This window comes from Cibotium barometz, chromosome 36 (genome assembly GCF_041138505.1).
Source record: "Cibotium barometz isolate CiBa-2024 chromosome 36, ASM4113850v1, whole genome shotgun sequence".
In the NCBI taxonomy this organism is placed as follows: Eukaryota; Viridiplantae; Streptophyta; class Polypodiopsida; order Cyatheales; family Cibotiaceae; genus Cibotium; species Cibotium barometz.
Window position 1 is genome coordinate 17,617,955 of NC_141081.1, and position 27,094 is coordinate 17,645,048.

Here is a 27,094-nt window from a genome sequence, read left to right on the forward strand (position 1 = left end):
GCGCAATCTTTCAATTAAGAAATGCGACCCACAAACCAAAATGATCCTCCATACACATTTGCTACTTCGACCTATTGTTGGCGAGAGAAAGAGAGAGAGAGAGACAGAGAGATCCTCTATCAATAAAAATTATCTTTTGAACCACTGGCAATTACATGCTCGTATCAGCCAAAGACAGCCTTGATTTTTATTCCAGATATATATATTTTTATTTTCAATAATGTGTAAAAGCGACTATTGTCGCCAAAAAAACAGCAAACAGGAAAATTATAAATTGAGCCTCTGGATTCAGAACCTAAGGCAACAGCAAAGTTTCTCATTGGCCAACCGTGTACTAGGCAGGTCCAAGGGATCTCTCTCATTTTCAGCTTAGGGAAAGAATGTCACTAGTGAACCACATGCAAGATCTTTCTCTCTCCCTCTCTCTGTCTCTCTCCCTCAATTCAACAAAGGCAGGACCTCGTTCACATTGCTTCCCTCCAGGGATATTTTGCAAAATTCTCACACGACCAGCATGATAAGAACAAGAAAATGCCATGAGAATCCCTTCAGTCAGATTCAAATTTTGGGAGCATAGCCTCATATCGAAGATCAGGATTACTTCAGATCATTTACTTTACCCTAAGTACAATTCACTGGCATCAGCCATTAATTTCTGCAATACCTTTTAACTCCAAGAGGTTCATGCTCTGAATCCATCCTCAGACACTGTGTGCACATTACCCCTCTCAGGAAAGGCAAAACATATCACTTTGTAAGGAAGGCCATAAGTGAGAATCACCATCCAATCCTTCGTAACACGGCTTAAACTATTGAACTCCATCAGAACATCAAACTAATTCCACATTGTTAAAAGTTGACTTCTTCTTGTACTATCTTTTCATCAGTTTTCTTTTAAGGCCAGTGGATGCCTTACATTTGAATGTTTCCGACGTTAAAAAGAACAGGAAAAATGATTCATTGACAATGAACTGCAGTAGTAATATACATTACAAGAAACAGACTCGACATAAATGGCAAAGAGAGAATGGTGCATCTTCGAAAACCTTCATGACACTATCAGGTAGACATGTATTGATCGCAGGTCTGTAAGGCCTGTGCAGCGAAATATCTCACATCAACATCTGGATCTTCACTCAACTCGACCAAACAAAGTCGGATTCTTTGCTCCACCACCTGCAATATTTTTACAAAAGAAGAGTATATATTTTGGTTCAGCAAAATGAACTAGAAGGTCAACAAAACCACTAGGAATCGTAGATACCACATGACAAACTTGCAATAGCACATAAAGCACTTGGCAGCCAAGAGGATTGTACTCAAGGATTACTCCCTTTTGACACAGCATGTGGAGGGTGCATATGGTGAAATGGTTGACCATAGTACAAAGACGTTACTCAAGGGGTGGAGAGGTTGCAGAAGGGGTGATAAGTCAGCCCTTGCCATTTCTTCACGACAATTGCCACATGCACGCATTGAGGTGCTATGTGACACACTAGCCCATCATCAATGCTAAATTTGTAGCATTTATGCATCAGTAGAGCATTTATTTGTTGTACGCCGTGACCCCATTGTGAGCCCTAGTCCAGGGACATGTCAGGCACAGCTACGTAAGTCTTTTCCCAGCCTCAGGTGTTAGTGTATGTCCCTTAACCCACTTGGAGAACAGTGCATGTAAGGTCATCCTAGCATATAGAAGCATACGGCAAGCATGTAGTGCATGAGCATAGGCTTGCCTTATGGCCAGCCTAAGGGCATTGTTCATACGGCAGCCCATGGGCCATCAAAGGGACCAAGCATTGGCCTCAGCCATAAGGGCTAAGGGCATGCGCCCAGTTGGCCAGCAGTAGAACAGCCTGCCCAATCACACGTGTGAATATGCGATGGCATAAATGTCTAATTTCAGCAAGTTGAGCATATTATTAACAGGCCGACAACCTGATAGCAGACCAACCAGCATCTAGGGAACTATATAAGGAGCCCTTCAGTCCCTTGCATCAATCATCTCATTCCTTCACATTTCAGCAGTGAAAAATGGCCTCTATCAAGTGTGCTTTAGTCTTCTGACTTGTGCATACATTTTCAGCAACAGCACTTCACTGTGCTACAGTCCAAGGCAGCAGAAGAAGTCTTCAGTCTGGGTGTGCATATTGGCTCCCAAAGTGGCTTCTGAAGTGTCTTCAGACCACTTGATGGTTCGGCCAACGTTTGGTCTACCTCGTCCTTGGTCCTTGTGTTTGGCATTCCACAATCAACCGTCATCAATGAGTTTTCTGCATTGTAAAAGAAGTTCTCCTAAGTAATGAAGCAAATACTCCTGCTTGCAAGGGGGGGCCATTAAGTGGGTAGTTGGGACCCAATCTGGTGTCAACTCTATATATCTACTGCTCTATCTCCTGTGTATAAAGATTAAAGTGGATTGCTTAAACTCGCTAGAGGCTCGTAAGGATCAGAGCAATTCTAAACTCACGACAAGGAGTGCTGAGATTCTTGCTTAGATGCTCGCCAGGCTTAAAAGAGTGATAGAATACCTGAGGACAAGGCAGATTAAACTGTAGTACAATGCCTCCTTTCAACCCTGTGGTAGCTTACGGTAGCTTACACTCACTAGTATAAGAAACCTAGTTCAACAAAAACTTCCCCTAGCGCTTGTCAGCTATCTAAAACCTTGGCCAACGCATACTAATCATTTACATGGTTATGTATCATTATCAACCCAATCAAGGTGTTCAGAGCAAATGAGGGAAAAGAAGCTTACCGTAGCATCCACAACGGACGTCAAGGATTGCAAAACCTTAGCCACATTGAACTTGATATTTGGTACCCTGTATAATAACCATAAATCTAGCAAGTTTAAGTCCCAAAAAAAAAACACTAGAATTCTCTGCAAAAGCTTGCTAACATCGAACTTGATATTTGCCATCTTACCATATAAACACGATTCGTTAATTACAAAAACTGACCACATGCAATTATATTTTAATATGCCAGTTTGCTTTACTGATGGGTTCTACAAACATTCAAATGTTCTTGCTATATTCAGGTAGTATCTCCTAAAATTCTGGAAACAGGAAGTTCCTCCCTGCCTCAACCTACCTAGAATAGCAGTCTATGTTGAAAATTGAAATCTTCAAGCTTCTGTAAACCATGCTCTTGGTGTTATGATTCTATGATTCCATCATGTGCCTGCTGCCTGTATCCCCCTGAGATGAAATCTCAACTGTAGATAAGGCACCCATCTTCCCTTCTGAGATGTAATCTCAACCCTAGATAAAACCTTCACTCTACAATAGACTCCTACTTTTTACAGTAGCCAGGAACTTTCGTGTAATCTGCTCTACCAATCATGAACCAAAACTTTTGCCATGAATGGCTCCACCAATCAGCAGCCAGAAAGTTTTCTTTGCGCTCTCATCAGAAGTCCAATCAAAAACTTGTCAGAGCCATACTTCGGTGTATACAGTTGGAAATGGCCCTCAGCAGCCACCTGTACACGTACACAAGAATGGATGAGAAGGAAGCCAGGAACAGCCGGTTGATGGCCATTCTCTACCTCTTCGTTGATGTTCTTGCCCGAATTTCATTAGGAAGTAACACTAAATCAGATTCTTGTGAACCTCAAAGGAATGCAACACAAACACAGAGGGTCATGTCTCCCATTAGAAAGATCCTTGAGGCTTGTAAGTTATCTCGTAGACTCATTTTCACACACACAGAGAGAGAGAGAGAGAGAGAGAGAGAGAGAGAGAGAGAGAGAGAGAGAGAAGAAGAAGAAGAAAGAAAGTTGTATTAACATCTTCAAAAGGCCAAAATGACCTATGAGACCAAAAGGTTACGTTATATCCATGAGGTACATCATACTGGGTACAAAATAGTAATAAAGAAAGATAATAAAAATCCAGAACTATAAAATCTGATCTAGGTACATGAGTAGAGAGCTCTCATATCACCCTAATACATCCCTCATGGGCCGCTGTGACATGGTGCTCAAGGTGGTAAAACTGAGCCGACGCGAAAAGGTCCTGCGATGATGGGATATGATGGCCCGGATCCTCCTGTGGTGGCGTGGCCGTGGGCAAGGGCAGGTTTGGGGCATCGAGCTCTGCATAACTCAATGGCTCTGTCGAGTGTCACACCTCGCAGCCGAGCTCCTACACTAACATGTGGTCCGGGTACGGTGGGTGGATCGGCCCTTGGAGTGCTGGTATGAAAGAAGTCAGTGAGAGCTCTATGTGCTGGTCCTCTAGCAAGTACACCTGATCTGGATCTCACTAAGGGCTCTCTACGTCTACAGAGCTCTAGAAGAAAAAGTCCTAGGCATCTCTAATCCAGGAAGTCCATCATCCTGGAAAGTGGTCCGAACCCAGCTCGGAAGAGGCAGTGGAACCTCCCGGAATCTCATAGTATATAAGGCATCGGCATATGTAATGATCCTCTGTCTAGGGCTCTGTGTGACAGAGCAGGCATATCCTGTCCTCTAATGCGGCCGCCTTGGGCCCATATCTGGCAATCTCCACTCTCAGCTGGTGGGACGAGGTGCGGATCTGGCCGATCGAACATCTCACCCCAAAAGATAGGTGTGTGTCCATGGAGTGTGAGCAGATAATGAAACCATCCTCTGTTAGGCATAGGAGGTGATCTCTGTAGAAGGGCATCTTCATCCCCACTTGACGACTAGGTAGCTCCATGTCCTCTGAGTATCCAATCTAACAATGCCCTTCCTGATAACCCTGTTCCGCTCTTTGCAGCTAAAAGAAAATGAAGGGGCCTCTATGTTGTACTGGAACGGGGGGAGTGCCTCTATCTCCATGCCGTGCATGCCAAACCAAGTGCCTACCTGTGCATACCAGCACTCTGTATTTCCCTGGAGTGTCAGCTGCTAGCCGGTGGTATCTATCTAGCGGAAGTTCCCATGACCGACCCCGGGTACTCCCATTAGAAAGATCCTTGAGGCTTGTAAGTTATCTCATAGACTCATTTTGAGAGAGAGAGAGAGAGAGAGAGAGAGAGAGAGAGCAGGTGCTTCCATTAATCCACTCCTTGGAATGCATTCTTCTGTAGAAAACAGGCTCTGCTACCTCCAATGTGTCCTTGATGTTATGCTTATGTTCCCTTAACCCATTCACATATCCACTTTTTACATTGTGTCCAACCCATCCTTAACCAGTTACCATCCACTGTATTAGTTCCCTTGACTTCTCATCTCTCCTCTCGCCCTTAAGAAGGCATTCAAATTTTCACATCCTGGAAGACACCCTCTACTTCCCTTTGCCCCAGTTGAGATTTCCACTACCTATCCCTCCCCTTGGCCATATGTCACCCACTCTTCTAGTTCTCTACACTTCTGACTTCTCCTCAGCAGTTCACAGTGCATGTCCTCCCCCTTGAAAAGTATCTACAACCTGGAGAACAATGATGTGCAGCCTATTCTTTGCATTACCCCATTCAAACTTTCCTGTGTCCTTCCCCTTAACTTGTTAGACTTAATCCCATCACTTCTACCTATAGCTATTATATACATCAGGCCAAAGGACAATCAATAAGGGATGCGTCCATGAGTTCTATCATCAAAAATTGGAAGCCCCATGCTATTGGCTGGTCTCTGCCTCTATAGCCATTCCTTACGCTAACTACACACGATAAAAGAACCAAAGCATGCTGGAATATCCCACAATTTATATCAACAGCACAACAAAACACCTGCCTAACACCATGGAGATTCCAATTTGACTCCACCACATTAAACCTTCAAGAACTGTTGCACTGCAAATAGTTGTCAAAATCTATACCTGTCCTTTGCTGCATTGATGACCACAGGAAGCATAGTTTGGCATGTGACCTCAGCTCCCATTACTGGGGCAAGAAGCGAGATGGCATTTAAAATAGTCATCCGATATAAATAATGACTGTTATTTATCATCTCCAGAACCTGCCCAATCAGCATGAACAACTTAATAGGGCTTGAAGCCATTGCTCAATCACCACGGGGTTTACATACACCAAAAAACCATGCCCTCCATGTCATCTGAAAGAAAATTATCTTGTCCACCTACAAATCCAAAGCATTGGAAACAAAAAGTTTTAAAGCTAATGATAACCTAACTATTAATTTAGGCTTTTATAAGAGAGACTTACAGGTGGCAATGAAAGAAGTGCATCAAAAGCTAATACGAAGAACCAATATTGGAAAGCTTTGACAACTATCACCATTTTGGATTACTATATGATTATCTTTGTAATAACTTTCATTATGTTGATAAAAGTTTTTTGTTTAGCCAGTATTATCCATGGATCCATAGCATACTAGACTCAAGTGGTATGATCCCCAAAGTCTAGGAGTATAAGCTCACGGGGTACTTGTCATACATGGACATGGCTAGGCTCCAGACTAATCCCTGAAGTTGGCAGTCAGATAAACAGTAGGTTTAGAGCAGTGTACAATAAATACTTACTTGCTGCCACCTGAAGGTCTTTAGGCTATCTTTTGGAAGACCTAAGGCCAGAGATTTTGTAGAGTCCTATGGACAGCTTTTTGCACTGTATAATATACTGAAAATACAGTTCTCTCTCTCTCTCTCTCTCTCTCTCTCTCTCTCTCTCTCGGTGACTTGCATCAAGGTTCCTATTCAGTTACTTAGGGCTGAAAGAAGACACACAGAGCTTCCGCACATGTGACAGTACTAATCCCGAAGCTAGTGGCTCAAGTGTTACTATTCCCGGAGCCTGTTCTTGGCACGATAGATCAAGCAGATCTATGCCAAGTAGTGGACCAAGTGGTACGATTACAGGGTCCACAGTCCTCTCGATCAAATGGTACGCTTTCCGGATCCTTGGGTCAAGTGGTCCGATTCCACGACCCTGTGGTCAAATGGTACGACTCCTGGACCTTTGCTAGGCGAGCTTCTGGTGGTACAAGCATTGAGAACAAGATTTCTTGCATGAGTGCTTGCACTAGCATAAGTATGTGGATACTCGATTGCCGGGTCCACAGTCCTCTCGATCAAATGGTACGCTTTCTGGATCCTTGGGTCAAGTGGTCCGATTCCACGACCCTGTGATCAAATGGTATGACTCCTGGACTGTTGCTAGGCGAGCTTCTGGTGGTACAAGCATTGAGAACAAGATTTCTTGCATGAGTGCTTGCACTAGCTTAAGTATGTGGATACTCGATTTATGCTTGAGCATGTGCCTGCATTATTGTTGCATGCCTCGGCAATGTATGTGTTGCTCTGCGCAGCCAAGGACGCCCACAACTATGCAACCACAAGACATGTGGGATAACTTGTTTGTTGGCATATCTGAAGGAGATAGCATAGTGCGGAAGCATAAACTGTAAACATATGAGAGAGTGCAAAGGAGATAGAGAGTGTTGGACAAGATCACCTTTTATAAGGTAGTAAAGCTTTACAATGGCAATGGCCAGTAGCACAATGTTGAGCTTGTGCAAAGGACTAGATGAATAAAGTGATGATGAGAGGCCTCCTTTTATAGTGTTGTGTGGAAGCTGGCCGATTGCTCCTAGAGCAGGCCTACAACTCCACGACCCCTAAAAATAGGAGAAAAAGCATAAAACACCCAACAATGGGTAGAGCCCATATACACAAGAGATGCACAATTCTAACACCCCCTCTGCAACTCAGTGTGTGCAAGAGTCGGAAGAAGATAAGTCGATGAAGATGCAACCATGGACCCTCCAGCACCGCGAATATTGGAATCGCCTCAGAGAGAGAGCACCCACCAACCTGTTTCCTCGAAACAAGATGCCACCACGAACAGCAAGGAACTTTGCTTGGCCATGAATTCCTACACAAGTGTGCAACGAACTCCAAAAATAGATGATGGGCTGCTGGACACACCGCGCCCATAATCCCCAACAGTGGACAGAACACATCACGTCCCAAAAGCCGCGAACAATGAACTTGGAGCAGATTCAGTTCATAATCTCTATTGGACCAAAGATAACCATGTCCTGCCAGATGTCCAATGCTTGAAACTCCGAATCACGGTCCCCATGCACCAGTAGTAGGAGCTGTAATCAGCCCCCTCTCCCTCTCCCACAAGCCTCTTCTGGCTGGAAGCACACGGGGGGGAAACTACATGTGTACTAGAGAAGCACACCATCTGGGATCTCTTGGGCCAGAAGCGCCATGGGAACCCTAGAAGTGGTGCTGAAATCTGTATCACTATCCTGTGTCGTGTCTTTGCCTTTTCTCTGAGATGAAGCCTTGCCCTTGGTCTTGTCTTTCTTCTTGGACAAACAATCCTTGGACAGATGGTCTCTTTTTCCGCAAGAGAAACAACAACTCCGACCTTTCTTTTGAACTGAGGAAAGTGCCTGGTCAAAACTACTGACTGACACCTTCAACTTACCCCATGAGATGAGAACAGACGACTCTTCCAAAAGTAGGGAGCTAAGATCATCAAAATCCAACTGAGTGGATGTGACCTGGCACCACAAAGATCGAGAAATAACATCATAGTCCAGAGGAAGCTTGGTGAGGATAAGAGCAGCCAGCTGAGAAGACGACAAAGCAACACCCATAGCCAGTAACTGGTCATGGATAACCTTGGCCTTCATGAGAAAAGACTGCATGGAATTGCCTTCAGGAAATAACAAACCATAGAGCTGCCCCTGCAAGGTAACTGCCCTCATCGATGAATCTCGTGCAAAGAGATCCTCTAACTTTGACCATACCTGATGAGCACTAGAGAGAGTTTGCACTACCGGTGATACCTCCTCGGTAATGGTCCGCATAGAGCCCATATACACAAGAGATGCACAATTCTAACAATATCTACGTGTTGTCTTTGAACAGGGAACTCCACTAGAATTAGAGTGAAAAACTCTTAAGCCTTGTGTTTCCCACTCTGTAGGTTTAGTGGGCGGGCCATTTTTTTTCAGGTCATCTACTCCACTTGGGGCACCCTGTACTTTTTTTTTTTTTTGTAAAACCTTGTATTTTGTGTATCTTTTGTGGGCAAGCAAGCATGTTTAATAAAAAATAAAAGCAATTTATAGCTTTCCCTCCCAAAAAAGCTTCTCTTGTATATATTTGGGTCCTTACACCCTTATAAAGCATTGAGATTTATCTTATGCACTTCACCATCACCTTCATCACCATCTGAGAAGCGCCATACTGCAGCAGTCGTACACTGTACGGAATGGCGTACAGCTGACATTATCAAAAATACCATCTGCACCTGCTGTCCGTGGATCACCCACCTTTTGCACGCATCTGTTCGGAGGCTGCCATATCACTGTACCTGACTCCATCTTGTTGCCGTACAGGCTGTGCAGCATCCCCACAGGCCATACAGGCATCGTTTCTTCATTTGTTGCATCTGTGGGACACAACCGTACAGGCCATACAGTATCTACAGCAAACCCTAACCCTAAATCAGTTGCTGGTCGTACGGTGTGCCGTACAGAGGATGAGAACCTACCTGCGTCTACTGTGAGATCTCTGGTGACACTTGGAACACGTGAAGAATTCCCAAGGGCTACCTACACACTTGCCCGTTGGTTTCAGGTAATCACATGTCCCGAGGAGTCTCGTCTTGGATAGGTTGGGCAAGTATATGTAGATTCCTATAAGGCCAGAAGTGAGGTTGTGTGCGGTGCATTAGGTGGTTGATCCATCTTATCAGGCACCCTGTAGCTTGGTATGGATGTCACGTCGCCTACTCCATGGAGAGACGAGGGGTTGTGACAGAGAAAGAGAACTCCTTGGAACTTGTCTTCCAAGCACTCTTCCTTAGCACTGCTTTTATGTTTTGTGCGGAAATCTGGGGGTCCTACGGGACGCCCTTGTGACTCCCGAGTAATATAAGATTACCGCAGCGGGGGGGGGGGGGGGGGGGGGTTCCCCCCGTCCAGTGTGGAATTCTTTATCTCATTGCGTTATTTCTTCTGTTGTTTATGTGTATATTGGAATCGTTTACAAATTTGACATCTTGTCTTAATCCATTTTTAATAGTTGAGTTTAATTCCTTAAACACCCCAGAAGTGTTACAATAACACATAGCTTTCTGCATATTGATCCCTGCTTGAATGTCGCTAATAAAGAAAGAGCAGGCTACATTGGGTTACATAATACCTCAACCATAAAAAGGCAACTCCTAGTGGGTTGAGCTTTACCCCTCCTACAATGGAAGTCATTCGTTTAAATCTTGGGGACAGCACTCCCCTTCCTAGGGGAGATTCACATGGTTTGGTGTGTGTATCAGAGGCAGGTGGGCACGACGGTCACCACACTCTTACACGACGCTTCCAGCAGTTTGTCTAGCGCCACCTCTACCACAAGAATTTGGTCAACAACATCACTAAGCCGTTTGGCTCTTCAAGCTTGGACCCTAGGACTTGGCAGGGCATCTTTGGAAACTTGTCACAATCACATGGTTCTCTAGCAGCTATACAGGTACTCACTCCCATTAACCAAGCAACATAACTGTGGAACATGTTCCGATGTAAGGACATGGTTCTCTCATCAATTGTGCAGGTACTCACTCCCATTAACCAAGTAATGTAATTCTGAAACATGTCTCAATGACTCAAAACAACGTGTGAGTATTAGAGAGAATCAATACTAGCAAGTTACAGTCAAATGGAAGAGCTCAGAGAGGATTATTTACACCCAAGAGAGAACAAAGGCTTATGGTTATTAGTAATTTGTCTAAACAATAACAATAAATCCAATAAGTGAAAAGCACAAACCAAACTCAAAGATTATTATAAAAGGAGCCTCTAACTGATGGTTTTCAGCATAAATGTAGTACTAATGGCTAGGTGTGAAAATGAAACAGAGAAATTGTAAGCGGAAGATTGAAAACATACAAAACACAAGCACATCCAATAAGCCTACAACTAACCTCTATATTACTGTGTGAGTAAACCCTTCAAAATACGAAAGATTGTTCACTGCTAGACTATAAACCTAAGGAAAGAAGACCAATTGCAAAAAAAAACCCCAAACGCTGGCTCACTCTGCTACTACCCACCTTCTACTGCACGCTTGTGAGCTCCTGCTGACTGCTAAGAAGGAATGGGGAGGGGGAAGCCCTATTCATAGAACCCCTCAAGTTTCAACTCTCTTTTACAAGCCTCACTTAGTCAGCCTCTGCAAAACCTACTCCCAACCTGCCTGACAAACTGCCAACATGCCCAACCAAGATGCCATGTTCACATTCGAGCACACCCCCCCACTGTCCCGTCCACCCATAGGCACCCACCTACACCAATCCACCTGTCTCAGCCTAGGGCAGCCTGTTCCTGACAGGAGCTGCCAAGCCTAGGTCTCTGATCTGTAGCATATCAGATTCTCCGCCACTAAGACTGCAGTGCACAAGAACTCGAAAACTCCAATCAAGCTCACCCAGGGTATACTCAATCCTGAGAATTGCGGGACCACTTCGCATCCTCTTCTGAAGCTGACATTGCGCCCTTGTCTTGTCAACACAAGAACATGCAAATTTATCTCCCAACAAAGACTCCACTCCCAATGAAGTATCTGCCATTGGTGCACACCTCCTACTGAAGTACTGGCCCTGATAAGAATACCTCTAGATGATTGGAATGGCAACAAAGATGAAATGACAAATGCACTTGGAATTTGCATTAATGGTGGGGATATCCCCATTTATATAAACACACATAGGCACTTACAATCCCTTTGCTTATGGGATGATTCACACACACCTCTTGAATAATCCAATTACGACCAAATCAATTACAACAGGCATTTTGACCCTTCTCCAGATACCCCCGGTGATAAGAATTCACCATCCCAATGAATAAACATGCAACAATTACATAAGTGATCCATTCATGTGTATAGCCACCTAAACCACAATAGCAATGAAATGCGTTTCTTACGTTTAAGAAATGTGCATGAAACATCTACCCGTTTCATCCGTAAGAAATGGGATTTCAAACGAAATTTTTTTAAAACCACCCACTCTCTTCTTGTTCTTGCCTGTAGCCTATTCTATCTCTCGAGTCTCATCATGCCAAGGAAGAGCTCTCCTCTATGGGATAACGTGACCTTCGATGCTGTGAATGCAAGATATGGTGGGAGCAACAAAATGGACTTACAAGTTCTGTTCCGAGAAGCACCATGGAGTTGCTCAGAGATTGAAGGCCCATTTTTCCCCGAACAAAGGGCTTTGGCATTGGCCCTTGTACAAAAGTGCCAAAGAATGTTTATGACAACCTCAAGGCTTGGAAAGCAGAAATGTTGGGCATTTTTATTGATAGAGTGCCCGCATGGGATCAGCCTAAGACATCTCTCGCAGCTATTCCTAGGAAAGAGCGGAAGGCTCAGGCACAGTTGTGGGATCGTGTCAATGCCCGTGTGCGTTCTTTCATCTTCCTTAATTGCACACCCCAAGTGATCAATCACATCAAACACATGTGACATGATGTTGGCACGAGGGATTTGGCAGCACTTGACTTCTTTGTACAATAGGGTATCACCCATGAAGAGAATTTCCTTGGAGGTGCAGATGCGAGTGATGAATCTTGCAAAGTCTTCGAGCACTGGAGCTTCATCTTCTTCAAGCAGGGAGGCAATTGGTCCCACGGCACATAGCTCCTTCCCGAGAGTTATTACAGGACCTTCGACAACAGATAGGTCACATCTTTATTGATGACAAATCAACTATCACGATTCACAGTGAGGGCAAGTTGGAGATTACTCCCGATGGCAAAGGGGGAAAGCATTCCTCCCAGGTTCCATCTCTTGGCTTTCATCTTTTGCCAGTGCATGAGGTTTGCAAGACTAGCATGCAGGTGGAGTTCAATGAGCATTTTGTTGCTCTCCGAGACAAAGCAACAAGCCAGTTTATTTGGGAAGGCAGAGTGGAGAATGGAATCTACAAACTCTCAGCACTCTCTTCTTTGATAGGTACTCAGCTTGGTGATTTGTGGCATTTCCACTTTGGCCACTTGAATGTGGATATGCTGGGGCAAGCTTTCCGAGACCAGATGGTGGATGAGATGTTGACAGCAAGCAAGGACACTATAGTTCTTGCATTCGTGGTAAGTGATAAAAGGAATCATTTCCAACGCAATTTACTAGGCGGGCTTCGAAACCTTTGGAGTTGGTAACTTGTGTGGACCTATGCAAACCCCATCTCTAGAAGGTTCCTTGTTGCTTGTGGATGATTGTAGTAGGTTCACATGGGCGTATTTTCTTTCCCAGAAGGACCAAGCCTTTGCTCGGTTCAAGGATTGGCATGTTATGGTGGAAAAGGAGTCTTGATTACAGGTGAAGACTCTTCGGGCTAACAAAGGAGGGGAGTTTTCTTCTAATGCTTTTGTGCGGTTTTGTGCGGAACAAGGCATCAAGCGAGAGCTGGCAAATATAGGGTCGCCTTTAGAGAATTAAGTAGTTGAACGTAAGACCAGACTGACTGTGGTGGAGATGGCGAGGACAATGTTGGAGCATCGTGATCTTCCTCGCCTACTTTGACGAGAGGCTGTGGCTACGGTTGTTCATACCCTCAACTGATCTCCAACGACTTCACCCCCTAAGATGTCTCCATATGAGGCTTATTTTGGCAAGAAACCAGATGTCTCCCATTTCTGTGTTTTTGGGAGTAATGCCTATGTTCACATTCCAAAGAAGCAGAGGGGAAAGCTTGACTCTAAGTCCTAGAAGCTTGTTTTTGTCGGATATAACTCTCTTTCCAAAGGCTACAGGTTATATGACCCAAAGCGGAATGAGGTTGTTGTCAGCAGAGATGATGTCTTTGATGAGCATGTTCCAACTTCCACTATTGAGGAGCCACCAGTTCTTGGAGAACCAAATGAGTATGAGGATAATTCCCAAGCTATTGTTCCAACTAGCCAGCTTCAGTCAGTTGTAGAGGTTGAGCCCAAGGTTGGAGATGAGCCCCACCAACAGCAACAAGAGGAGGTTCCGCATTCTGTTCGAGTACCACAGTGGTTGTTGGACACCTCTCAGGAGTCGGGTGTTATAGAGTATCACTCCGAGTGGACCACAAAGGATGGACCTCGAAGATCGCACAGAGTTCGTGATAAAAGTCAATAAGAGGAGTTGTTACAGGTAAACTATGCATTTGATGTCTCGTATCATTCGGGACAAAGAGCCTACTTTAGTTAAGGAAGTTCTTTCCCAAGAGACTTGGAGAAAAGCCTTGCAAGTGGAAGGCATAGAGAAGAATAACACTTGGGAGTTGGTTCCAAGGCCGTTAAAACGATCAGTCATTGTGTCAAGTGGGTCTACAAGACCAAGTATACGTCTATGGTCGCCAGACTTGTGGCTAAGGGCTATGCTCAGCAGCCTGGAATTGACTATGAGGACAGTTTTGCACCGACAGTTAGGATGACCACGATTCAGACAATTCTTGCCCTTGCCTCTTCTCAAGGGTGGGCGGTATATCAGATGGATGCGTAATCTACATTCCTAAATGGTGACTTGCAGAAGGAGGTGTATGTTGAGCAACCTCCAAGCTTTGAGGTTCCGGGATCAAAAGGTATGGTTTACAAATTACGGAAGGCCTTGTATGGTCTGAAACAGGCTCCCAGGGCTTGGAACCAGAAGATTGATTCTTTCTTTCTTAGAAAGGATTTCCAAAGATCAGTTGCACATCCGAACTTGTATCTCTTTCGAGAACGCGGTATGGTCACCTTGATTATCCTATACGTGGATGATCTTATTCTCAATGGCAACGGTCATGTGAAGCACATAGCTGTCAAATCCCCAAGGATCTCCTCGTGATTGTTCCTGGTACGAGACTCAAATCCTGCAAACAAACAAACGAACAAACAACAAGGGGGTGCAAGCCTGACTCACCTCCCAACCATGACAGTCGTGGGCAAGCCCACAGTCTTGGCAGTCCCCACCAAGCCACGAGCTGAGCTAACTAGGTTGACGTACCGACCAATCTCCTCTTCGCGACGTCCCATACCGCCACGAAGCTACCCCCGCGGGCCTCGAGATTGCTGTCGGCCTCGGCTGCATAAAGCAGGTGCACGTCTGCACTAGATCCAGGCTCCAAGACCATAGAGCTCTCACAAACTCGCGAGACTCTCTATATCTCAATAACTAACCTTGGCCACCCTTTTATAGGCTCTTGGCCGGTCATCGGGCGTCCACACTTGGGTGCCCGCCTGTCCATACTTGGGTACCCGCGTGTTAGTATATCCCTAACTTAGCTCATCAATCAGCCTGCCTAGCTCCAAGCTTCCCCAAGCCTCGAAACTAGTCTTGCGTGCGTGTAGCACACGGTAGATACACACTGTGCACATGACATACTCCCCTTCCTCTAAGAGCTCACTCCCGAGCTCACTAAAAAGCCAGGGTAATCTCTCTGAAGAGTAGTCAATCTCCCATGTAGCGTCCTCCTCAACACGATCCTTTCACTTGATCTTGTATTCCGTGATAAGCGTATTACGCAATTTTCTTTCACGAAATCCAAGAATCTTTTCAGGTTCGTGCTGAACAAATGTCATGTCCTCGACATCTATAATTTCTTGAGTAACTAACTGATCTGTTCCACCCAGTACTTCCTTAAGTCTAAGGACATGAAATACAGGATGAACTTTCACATGAGAAGGCAAATCCAATTCATATGCAACTGAACCAATCCATCGTGTAACACGAAATAGTCCACAGTATCTAGGAATAATTTCGGAGATCGACCTATCCGTAAAGTCTCGGAATCTTTCGGAACTCGCAAATACACCATCGTTCCTTCAGAGAACGAACGATGTCTATTAGAATAAAATATGTCTCGGTCTTAAGCACTTCTAATAGATTCCTTTGCAACTTGTAACATTTCCTGCATATCTTGCAGGAAAATTACGTGCTGCATCATGCTGAAGTCCTGAGAATCCTACTGTAACAGGTGATCTAGGTTGAAAACCATACATAAGCATGAAAGGACTAAAACCTGTACTCGTATGCTTAGTACTCTTATATGCAAATTCTAACATAGAAAGATAATCCTCCCATGAACTCTGTCTTTTGGATACATATGCTCGAAGCATATCCTCCGAAATCTGATTCACTCTTTCAGTCTGGCCATCAGATTGAGGATGATCAGAGGAACTCAAATTCAAAGTTGTTTCCAACTTCTCAAAAATAAGTTTCCAAAAATCACTCGTAAACTTAGTGACTATGTCCTGCGGTAACCCGTACAGTCTAAACAATTGCTCGATAAACTGCTGTGCTAATTACGTAGCTGTAATAGTCTTCCGGGTCGGTAAAAATCTAGCCATTGTTGTCAAGCGATCTACCACAACCCATATAGAATCGTGGCCTTGATAAGTTCTTGGCAATCCGGTAATAAAATCCATGGAAATACTTTCCCATTTATTACCTGGGATTTGCAAAGGATGCAACAACCCAGCCTGTCTAAAGCGTTCAGCTTTATTTGCCTGACAAATTTTACACTTGAGAACATAATCTTCTACATACCCTGTCATCTTTGGCCAATAAAAAGTGTGTTTCACTAATGATAACGTCCTGTGTACCCCAGGGTGTCCAGCAGAAGGGGCGTCGTGACACTCCTTAAGAATCTTGGACCTAATGTCCGGGATCTGTGATACACAAATTTTGTCATTACGGAATAGTAAACCATTCCGAATCATCCACTGGCCTCCTGCAGCCTGAATGATAGACTGCTCAGTCATTGAGTCTTGGTCAATCAATGAGCTCCCATCCTGGATCTTCTGCCAAAATGGACCAAAATAACTATCAGTCCTGCAAAGCCCTCTCAATGACTGAAATAAGTCAGTAGAAATCTCGGTGAACGACAAAGTATTCACCTCTCGAATTCGACTAAGCGCATCTGCAACACTATTCATGGACCCTTTCCGATAACGGATCTCAAAATCAAAATCTTGCATTAACTCCGCCCAACGAGCTTTCCTTCCTCTCAAATCATCCGCATCACACACATACTTGATTGACTGATGATCAGTCAATACCACAAACTTGGAGCCATATAAATGATGTCTCCAAACCTTGAGAGCATGAATCACAGCATAAAGCTCTTTCTCAAGGGTTGGCCAACAAGATTGAGTGTCGTCTAGCTTTTTACTTTCAAAAGCAACCGGTCTACCATCTTGAAATAGAGCAGCCCCGATAGCATAGTCACTGGCATCAGTTTCAAGAACATAAGGCCGACTAGGATCAAGTAGTGCTAAGATAGGTGCTTCCTTGACTTTATCTTTTAAAAGTCTGAAGGCCATATCCAAATCGTTATTCCAAGTGATAGGCTGATTTGACTTACGTCCACGACCTTTCAATAAGTCGATCATCGGTAGTGTGAGCTCAGAGTACTCCCGCACAGATTTCCGAAGAAAAACTACAAAACCGAGAAAAGAACGAAGTTGTTTCACTGTTCGCAGTATAGACCAATCCAGAACCTTCTGAACTCGGTCATAGTCAATGCTCAATCCATCTTGAGTGATCTTGTGTCCCAAGTAAATGATGTCCGTCATAAAGAACTCACATTTACTTAATTTAGCGTATAGTCGATTCTGTCTTAAAATAGATAAGACAATCGTGAGGTGTCTGACATGATCCTCAAGAGTACGACTATATATCAAAATATCATCCAAGAACACCACCACAAATTTTCCCAAATGTTCACGAAAAAGATCGTTCATCATTTGCTGGAAAGTGGCTGGAGCATTGGTTAACCCAAAAGATAATACGAGAAACTCGTAATGGCCATACCTAGTCCGAAAGGCGGTTCTTTCGACATGCCTTTCATGAATACGTATCTGGTGATAGCCAGTACGTAAATCAATCTTCGTGAAATCGGAAGCTTGTTGGTTCATTGATTTGGTTGCTGAACACTAGATTGGACTTATGTTTTCCAGCTCATTTATGCAAACACCTTTGAAGACTCATTGGGACACAAGATTGCGGATCTTGTGGTATCTGTAGGGTACGAAGGATCTTGGACTCTTGTATGACACTGGAGGGTACGAAAGACCGAGTCAATCTCCGAGGTTGGAGTCACTCTGAAACTATTGCCTTGTCTTCTACTGAGGCAAAGTATCGGGCTACTTGTGGTGCTGCTTGCGAGGTGGTGTGGCTGCGGAGGCGAGATTGGGTTTCCACAAAAGGAACCCACGGTCATCTAGTGCCATAACCAGAGCTGTATAGCTATTACTCGGAACCGGTCTTCCATGCCCAGACCAAGCATATAGAGATACAATATCACTTTGCTCATCAAAAGATTTTGGCTGGTGACATCTTGCTTATCTTCTATTCGATGGAGGACAATGCGGCAGACCTCTTCGCGAAGCCTCTACCTCAGCAGATGCTCCGTCAACACTCCAGCTCACTGGGGTTGTTTCCACATCCAGGAGCTGAGAGGGGGTGTTAGCAGTCATCTCCTGTCTGTACCATATTACTTAGTAGGGAGTGAGGGCCTCTATTATGGGTGTGCCCGCCCGGTTAGGAGCTTTCTCCATTTTTCCTCATTATCCGTATTTTCCCTGTTTACTGGTCGTGGGGGACTGTTCTACGCTGGCCGACCTGATCTGTTCCCTAGCCAACTACTGTTCACTGGCCGACTTGATCCAGGTGCTGGCCGACTGGTATTTTCCCAGTCGTGTGCTGCTGTCGGCCTGTTTTGCTGTGGCCAGCCCAGGGTGGTATATATACCACCCTTGCCCCCCACACCATTTTGTACCAGATCTCTTTTATATAGTAGAGTTTATACAGCCTCTCTCTCCTGCAGTTCTGTGTTTCTGTTCTCACAGTTGTTTCTCATTTCCGCTACCCATTCCGACATACAGGACACTCTAGTTGTAGAAATTTGAACATTCAGGTATACCAACGGAGAGTTCAGGACTCAAAATGCAATCTTAACTCCATGAGAGTCTTCTCACAAACCTTCAACCATCAACTCCATCATGCATAGGATAGACTACATGCTATGACATACCCATTCTGGTCATCATCAGTGCCACAAGCGTAGGTACAGCTTCATGCATTGAGATGTCCACCTCAGTGGGCAAATCTTCTTAAGAGTCCCTAGCAGTCCTCCAAAGGTGAAGGGCAGACTCAGCCATGATCAAGGCTAGCACCAAAGAGAGATGCACAGACCACCCCCACAAAGGGTAGCTGGTCAGACTGTTTTGGATAGAAAGATTTGCATAGACCAGCTGGCTGCAACTTGGGCAAAGACTTCAAACAATACTCTATGTCCACTCAAAAAATACTCTATGTCCACTCCTATGGCCAGGCAATCAAACCTAACATGAACCAAAGCATGATCTTGAACTCCATGAGAATCTATTAAAGGCAATCTGTAAGAAGACCCATAAAAAATTTTGGGTGTGCGTGCATGCACACACTTGCTCCCCAAATATATTACCAAAAAAGGAAAATTGTAGTTCAGCACGAAGATACACTAGAACAAAACAGAGAGACAGACCTGTGGAATGATGTGTTGCATGGCCCATTCAGGTCCAAACTCCTCTGCTAGCCTTTTGAGATTATTAGCGGCAGCTTCTCGAATGGAAAATACCTGCATAATTATGTACATTCAGTGGTATCCATGGATAAGTGACTACACATCACAATCCAAATAATCAGGTACAGAGGAATGCACAATAGACGAACTCTGGCAAAAATCTCTATCTTTGTGGGTGGGTGAATGCAAGTACATGTAAAATTATCATGCCCTATGCAGATTTCGGCTCATGGCATGCACGAGGGCTTTAAAAATAAGGCTTCAAATGAAGCTCAATGCAACTTACGGCATCTGACTTGGACCTATACAAGTAAAAGACAATACAAAAGGCCTGAATGTACCTAAGGTCCTAAAGGGCTTGTTGAAGAAAGGTAAACCTCTTGATGAGTACACATCTATAAATAAGGCAAATAGCAGGCCCATCAGATTTGGACTTGCAATCTTGAACTATCCACCCAGGAAAATCAACTACATGGTCCACCAAAATGCACATATAAAGCTTACGTTATAATTGATGTCTGAGAAAAACAAGACAGATACATTTATGGGGCATGGGAACTGACTCAATACCAGTTTGAGGGCTACTCGCAAACCTTCAAATCATCAACTCCCTATATCACTCTTCCGGCCTTTGATCGATAGCATCTCTTACGGGTTCAACACCTAAGAGACCTAATTTCTAACGCCTCAGTGACTTCTATGCTGTGTTTGCCTACCTTTTTCTAGGGCTTCAATGAGACAACAATCCTCACAGCATAACCTCAGACACAACTCCCTTGCACATCATGGACATAAAATGGCAAACTAACATTATCAAAGATGGTACTAAACTCCTTTTTTAAGAAAACTAGGGCTGTCCTTTTGTGCACGTGTGTGGTTACAACGTGACCAGTAGAGACCTCACCTGGTCACCAAGCCACTGCATGCATAAGGCTCCAAGTTTCTCATCAAAAAACTCCACACCCAATTGACTGGCAAGGAGTGGAATATACTCAATAATTGCAAGCCGAACGCGCCAATGCCTGTCTTCTGCCAGCTCAACAATTGCAGGCAAAAGCGACTGGGATAGCAAATCGATTCCAATCACCTGCAAGCCAGAATAGTTATCATCTATTGAACTCTTTCTACAACCTTAACAGCACGGGTAGTTTTATAAAGAAAAAAAAATAACGCACTGCAACCTTCTTCCTGTAAGAGTTTACTTGTGCCTCACTTCAAATATAAAAGCTAACTCAATAACTTGATGATACGTGGTGTGTGACCTTCTAAGACACAGACTTTGTGCAATTACATAGCTATGGAGTGAACCAGGGAAAAACAACTGTATCTGCAACATGCGTGTATATACAGTGAACAACTATCTCCAACAAGTTGGTCTAGCAGTAAGCTTTAGTCCAAAGGTCATGAGTTCAAATCCTGCTATAGGCAAAGGACATTGTCTGGTGAGAACTCATATTCTAACCCATGGGTGTGGCTAGCCACAGTTACACCATGGCTTGTTCAAGAGTAGCTACCTAGCAAGGAAGGGAAGACTCCTTCCTTGCCTGCAAAAAGATGGTTGCTAATTTCTTGTGGCAAAAACAAAACCATAGGAAACATGGACAGGACCAAGTGCAAGTATATACTTGCTCTAGTTATAAGTGCTTGGGCTTATTCCATTTGTCCTTCTCCAACACACGTGATTGGGGTACTATTTGAGTTCCTTTAGAAGCTTTGTATGGTCAATGGTTTCTTCTCTTTGGGAAGTGCTGGGTTGGGGAGATCATCATCTTGGGTGATTTTGACCCAATGAATGTCCCTTGTCCATTTTCTCTCAGGTAAAATGGGAAGTAAGAAAAAGGCAATAAAAAGCTGATGGGAACTCGGGCACTATAAAAGCCATTTCCTTCACACACAAAAAACAATGAGCAGCATGCTCTTTTTTTTATACCCCAATGAATCTACCTGATTAACTTGGTCAAGCTTGCTTATTATATTCAACCGCACGTCTGGAAATTCATCCTTCAAAAGTGCAAGGAAGATGGGAAGTAATTGTTCAATGGTTGCTTCCTGTACAAAAGAGTAGACATGAACAAGTTGCTAAAAAAAGGACCTCACTAAATGGGCACGGAAGAATTTAAAAATTAGAGCTGAGGCCAGATAAAGCCATACCTTTCCTAGAATTGGGGCCATGCCCATTATGACTGATGCAAGTGCGGCACGTACATGTTGTGATGAGTCAGATGATAAATCCTGCCATGTACAGTGTGTAAGGCCATAATGTGGCTTTTAAAAAAGTAAACTGAACAACATTTAGAAACGCTATCTCAGAAGAGCTTTCACCTTGACGCAGGGCAGTATGGACTGAATAGCAAGTGGAAGGCTCACAATCTTGCAAAACTTGGTCACCTTTCCAGCGGCAGCGATTCTTACTTCAGCCTCATTGTCACGCAATAAACGTACATATGCTGGTACTAGGTCCACTCTATAAGCAAGTAATGAAAACCAAAATTTTCAGGTCAGAAATTAGAAAAGTCTTGCTAAGAATGCTCCAGCCCGGCACTCATCACAAATTTATGCTTACTTATGGTTATGCAAACTGCAATCATACCTTGTTGGCTCTGGACCTACTGCTTCACAAAGGTCATACAGCTGGTTGGCAACCATGTATCGTACTCGCCATGACTTGTCCTAGCAGAGATATTATCAAACATAGAATGAAACCCATATAAACAATAGATACAAACCCTTGTTCTAACCTTGATGAATTTAAAAAAACCTTTACATATGACTGGGCATTAAAAAAACTTGACCAAAGTGTATTTGTGGGGAAACATGCATAATGTATGCTTTGCAAATGAATCACGAATGCAGTTACCCATGTACTTCTGAGTACACGTGCATAACATGTGACATAAGTGTATTTATGTATGTGCAGGTGTGTGCCCCAAACACACATACATTTCTGCATGAGCATGTTTATGTACTGTCCATATGCTTAGCGAATTCAAAAACCTCGCCACAGTTGCTCAGTTCATGGGGATTCATATGCATTACATGCATGTTTAGGGACATCATCAAAGATAAAAGCATGGAAGCTGAAACAGACCTGTGAGAAGTTTATGATAACTGGTAAAATGTTTGCAACACAATCTTGTGGTTCCAAGAGCTTGCCTAATGCTGCACATCCCTCAACTGCAAGAATCCTGACAGAATCCTGGACTGCAGGCATTGCATTTAATAAGATTTACGACATTCAGCAAAAAGATAGCACACCAGGTTCAAAACTGGGTGGCTAGGTCCAAACAGATTCAGAAATTCAAGTTTCCATAACCTCTAAAGTGGCATGCTTGCAAAAAAGTACCATCTTGAGTTAAGTCTCTAAAAAAGGACATGATCTCTGTTTTGAGATGAATAGGCTCCACAGTTGCAGCAAATTTGCCCAAATTTGAGGCAGCAGACCTTCTGACCATTGGCATATCATCATGGCAAAGTTGGTTGTAAACTGCTCGTAACTCTGCACGAAGCAATTCAGGAGCACTTGGGTATGCAATGTGAAAGAGACCACAAGCAGATACCCGTGCAGTAAACCATTCCCCAGCTCCAAGTCTCTGCACAAACCAGGAAAGCAACCATTTCTAAGAATGTGGCAAACGGTTAAAAGCCTCCAGCAGATCAACAATAGACTGTCTCTTGTCTTTGTGTTATTATCATGTCATTTACCTTCAATATATGCCAAATAAGTCCAATAATATAAATCAAAAACTTCATTAAATTGATAAAAATAGGAGTTTACCTTCACAAGTGGAATAAACCAATCCACCAAATCACCCTCTTTCATTTGAGCGCCAATTCTGCACAAAGAATCCACAGCCTTGTCCCTCACAACTGTTTCTTCCACCGTACAAAGTGTTTCAAGTGGAGGTAGCAAGACATGAGCATACTCAACCCCCCCAACATAAGGAATAAATGCCCCTAGCTCTTCTGCCATTGCTAGTAGAACTTCATCATCATCATCATTGTTCTCACTCAAAAATGGAATCAGCTCTTTTCGGGTCCGTTCCTCTCCAAGGGCACGGGCAATAGTAGATAGGCGTCGAATAGAGTTGAGCCGCAACTGAATGTCATCATTCTTTAGTTCGTCAATAAGAATCGCTATGGGATACAAAGGTTCATCAACCATGGCCATGACTCCCTGTACTCCACCTGATTAGAACATCAAATCCAATCAAAAATGGACTCACTAAGAATAGAAGCCCAAAACAGGCACTTCTTGTCAAGAAAGAACAACTACTTACTCAAAAAAGCCAACCTTTTTTCTTCACGTCTCGTAATAAAAAAGAGCAAGAAGTCAAATTTATGCGGCAATCTGCAGAAAGTCAAAATACGATAAAAGTATTCAGGCAGAAAGTTGAACTTGGTGACATACTCTAGGTTGTTTTTAAAATAAATGCCCAAGTATAATGGTTCCTTATGTTTGAGAACTCTCTGTCACTGGGGCAGTGATACATGACATGGTAATTCAGCAAGCAGTGACTATTGCACACTCACAATAAAAGGGTTCTTTACTGAAACTAGTTTTCCAACAAGGGCAAGGTGCCAAAGACAATTAAATCCAAGGTAGCTTCTTAGCAGAGCCTCAGATTTGAACTCAAATTTAAGTTGAAATCCAACGCCTCAAACAATGATGCCGATACTTTGATGTCATGATCGTCCAAGGGGCAAGACATTGCATGCCAAACTCGGTACGTACCAGTCAAACCAGGCTCATACCTCAAGGCTAAACTTTGCATCTAAATACCAACGTCAGCTAAAAGAGTTGCAGCAAGAGGACTGAAAAGGACCTGCAAGGTGTAAATGCATGGTACCAAGGACAAATGAATTTGAGCAGAGTCTCAAGATTTGTGGTCAAATTAAAGCTGAAATCCGACAAGTTAAACAATGATAGCCAATATTTTGATATCATATTTGGCGAAAGAGGTAAGACATTGCATGCCACACTCACTACAAGCCAGCCAACCACCAACAAGAGTATGCATTCAGCAGTACTAAAAAGGATCGGAACTTTGAAATTGTGTGTTGCCTTGTCTGTTAGTTCAGGTGTGAGTGAATTGATGAGAGACCTATCTCAACACCCTGAGATACAAATAAACTTCAAAAATTCACGTGGACTTCATGATGTTTTTTCTCTAGAACATGAAGAAACTCAGCTCGTGCAGAAAAATAGATGGACTTGCGCAAATTTAGTAGATACCAACTAGCAGGGGAACTTTGGCAACCCACACTGAGTAATTTGGGGATTTTGTGACCCACTTTCATAAGAAGGGCTGACAAATCTTATTAGCCAATAAATTATTGGTAAAGGCCAACTGGTTAATCACAGCATAGAAGATAAATCTCCAGATCAAGGTACTGATCAGTAATATGTGGTGAGCTTTACGAAAACCTTTCAATAATATGAAGCTTATGTCAAGTGCATTAGAAAAAAGTAAGAAGTGACTAGATCCATAGCTAGCCCGAGACAGGTTTGAAAGACTAGCAACTAACCTACACAAGGTATTCGTAATGCTGGCAACAGCCAGGAAGAAGATGTTGATTGGTGTTAACTTTGACGAAACAGAAATGGAATACAAGTGCTGCGCAATAAGGCTATTGATAGTAGCCTTTAACAGTGAGCATATAAACTCTAAAGTCTGGGCAACTCTAATCCAAAAAGATCGTTAGGCCCAGTATAAAAATTTGAGGCAGCATCCATCAGGAGGAATTGATAGTGGTAGGGCAATGGCTCTCAAGTCTAGTCATGAATACTCCTTGGTTAGATCCCCACAGTTTATCCTGCTAACCAAGTAAGGTGATCTCAGTACTCTCTTTAAGCACGCAAACAATGGCTCTAAGCCAATGTGGAGACAGTGGAAGGAATAAAATAACCAATGTCAGGAATCTGCTGCTGAGTAGCTTGACTTCCTGTCTAGGAGCAGTCCTTGAGGTCGATAAATAAAATGCATTTCTGGCAATGGCTTCACTTGAAATTATGTCACAATGGGCATGCACATCACTCGTGCCTGGCGAAGGACAACAGATCCCATGGCGTTCATTGATCAGGATCTAGAGAGAAGAACTCATGCATGGCCACCAGGCCCTCAGCGAGCCGAAAGTTGTACCTAGAGCCCAGTGCCTTTAAGAGGGTACCCATCCCTTCAACGCACTTCACAATATTTCTCTTAGGAGAAAAACCCTTTGCTGAGTACCCTGGAGCTGTCTTCCACATCATGTCACTTGAGCTCAGAATTGGCAGTGGGAAACATGATAGTTAACTTAGCCGATGCATGTGGAGGTCTCGGTCCCGATTACATCGCAACGCAAATAACAGAGACATGATGCAGCATGTAGACAGATGGGTGACCTGTAGGTCCATCAAACACAACGGCTTTGCGCTCAAAACTGTGTGAGTTGTGTCGATGTGGCCCTAGCAGATGCTGGAAAGGAAAAAATTAAACAAGACAGTACAAGGCAGGAAACACAAACCATCAAAAAATGCGAGAAAAGGGAGGAGGGCGGAGAGAAGGGATCCGGAATCGGCAGGCACAGAGATTTGCATACCTGCTGCGGACGAGTCCTCCTTCCGCGCTATGCTGAGGACAAACGATGAACGGGGGGCAAAGGTTTAGCAGATGCGATTTTTAAAGCACCACCAGTTTGGAGAGCCTTTACCAAACTCACACAGGCCGGTTACACACTGTGCCGGGGCAGCCATCATCCCGGCCTGCCCGTGACCGTAGTTACTTTGAACATGTGTGTGAACATGTAAGTCAATCAACGTGGTTTTCAAGGTGGTTAAGCCTCGTTCACATGGAAAGGTGCTTTCGTGCGCTTGAGGTTTCCTGCGTTAATGTTCTGATAAGGCGAAAGTAGACTATGAATCAACTAGGTGGCTTGTTCACGATTGCTCATTTGGCCTACCACTTGTTCTCCCTCCAAGAAATGCTCATCCTTTTTGGAGATGTCCGGACTCTACGGCCCGGAAGCCCTTTTGCAGCCCAAACTTCCTTGTGCTTAAGGAACTTCTCTTTCTCCTCGAGTGGCTAGGTAGCATTAGGTTAGATGCACCTTCTCTTGCTTCATCTAAGCAAGAAGAGCTCTCTCTATCCACCCCAATGATGAAGAGATTTTTGGTGTGACAACGAGAAGACAACGTCAGCTTAGAGCTAGTGCATCAACGAACACAAATTGCAATCTTTGCAACTCTTTTACAAGTTTCCAAAGACACATTTTTGGCAAGGTAAGTGCTTAAATCAATTAAAGATATTCAGTGCCGTGCAAGGGATAAGTCTTGGGGCTTAGTTCGATTTCCTTTGTCCATTCTTAGCCATTAGGAATACCCAAATATGCTTGGTGTTTATTAGAGGATTACACCTTAAAAGACATAAATCTTGGGCTTAGTTCCATTTCTTTTGTCCATTCTTAGCTTAGCCATTAGGAATACCCAAATATGCTTGGTGTTTTTATTAGAGGATCACACCTTAAAAGAGATAAGGTTTCTAGAGTCCCACGATGTGTTTCAAAGCGATTTCTTGTGTGTTTTTATTGAGTAGTGTGTTTACTTTTTTTTCTCTTTATTTTGGAGTGAAAAGGAAAAACTACTTTTTTAAGTTGT

At 43.7% G+C, this 27,094-nt stretch overlaps 1 protein-coding gene across 4 annotated transcripts; it reads right to left on the reverse strand.

Moving 5' to 3' along the window:
* Positions 1–791: 791 nt before the first annotated feature.
* LOC147617553 (uncharacterized) lies at positions 792–26,239 on the reverse strand. 4 transcript variants are annotated; one of them, XM_086775829.1, is made up of 15 exons: positions 26,041–26,120; positions 25,844–25,916; positions 23,739–23,809; positions 23,237–23,646; positions 22,805–23,051; positions 22,550–22,662; positions 22,052–22,131; positions 21,784–21,925; positions 21,613–21,693; positions 21,406–21,510; positions 20,366–20,548; positions 19,423–19,515; positions 5,790–5,929; positions 2,759–2,825; positions 792–1,176 (listed from the first exon to the last, which is right to left on the reverse strand). In XM_086775829.1, exons 4-15 carry the CDS (start codon positions 23,627–23,629, stop codon positions 1,060–1,062), a joined length of 1,761 nt encoding a protein of 586 aa, XP_086631955.1. In that variant the 5' UTR covers positions 23,630–23,646; positions 23,739–23,809; positions 25,844–25,916; positions 26,041–26,120; the 3' UTR covers positions 792–1,059. The 4 variants fall into 4 exon arrangements, with proteins under 4 accessions (XP_086631955.1, XP_086631956.1, XP_086631954.1 ...); XM_086775830.1 differs by having other exon boundaries at positions 23,753–23,809; positions 26,041–26,093; XM_086775828.1 differs by lacking the exon at positions 25,844–25,916 and having other exon boundaries at positions 23,753–23,809; positions 26,041–26,239.
* Between the last annotated feature and the right edge of the window lie 855 nt (positions 26,240–27,094).

Bases quoted from the DNA above. Each gene is read 5' to 3' on its own strand.
- LOC147617553 (XM_086775828.1), bottom strand. From the start codon at position 23,629: ATGGCCATGGTTGATGAACCTTTGTATCCCATAGCGATTCTTATTGAC. The intron at 23,052-23,236 runs GTAAACTCCTAT...TGGTTTGTGCAG, and splicing joins GGTTTATTCCACTTGTGAAG to AGACTTGGAGCTGGGGAATG. The intron at 21,694-21,783 runs GTGAAAGCTCTT...TGTACATGGCAG, and splicing joins CCATACTGCCCTGCGTCAAG to GATTTATCATCTGACTCATC.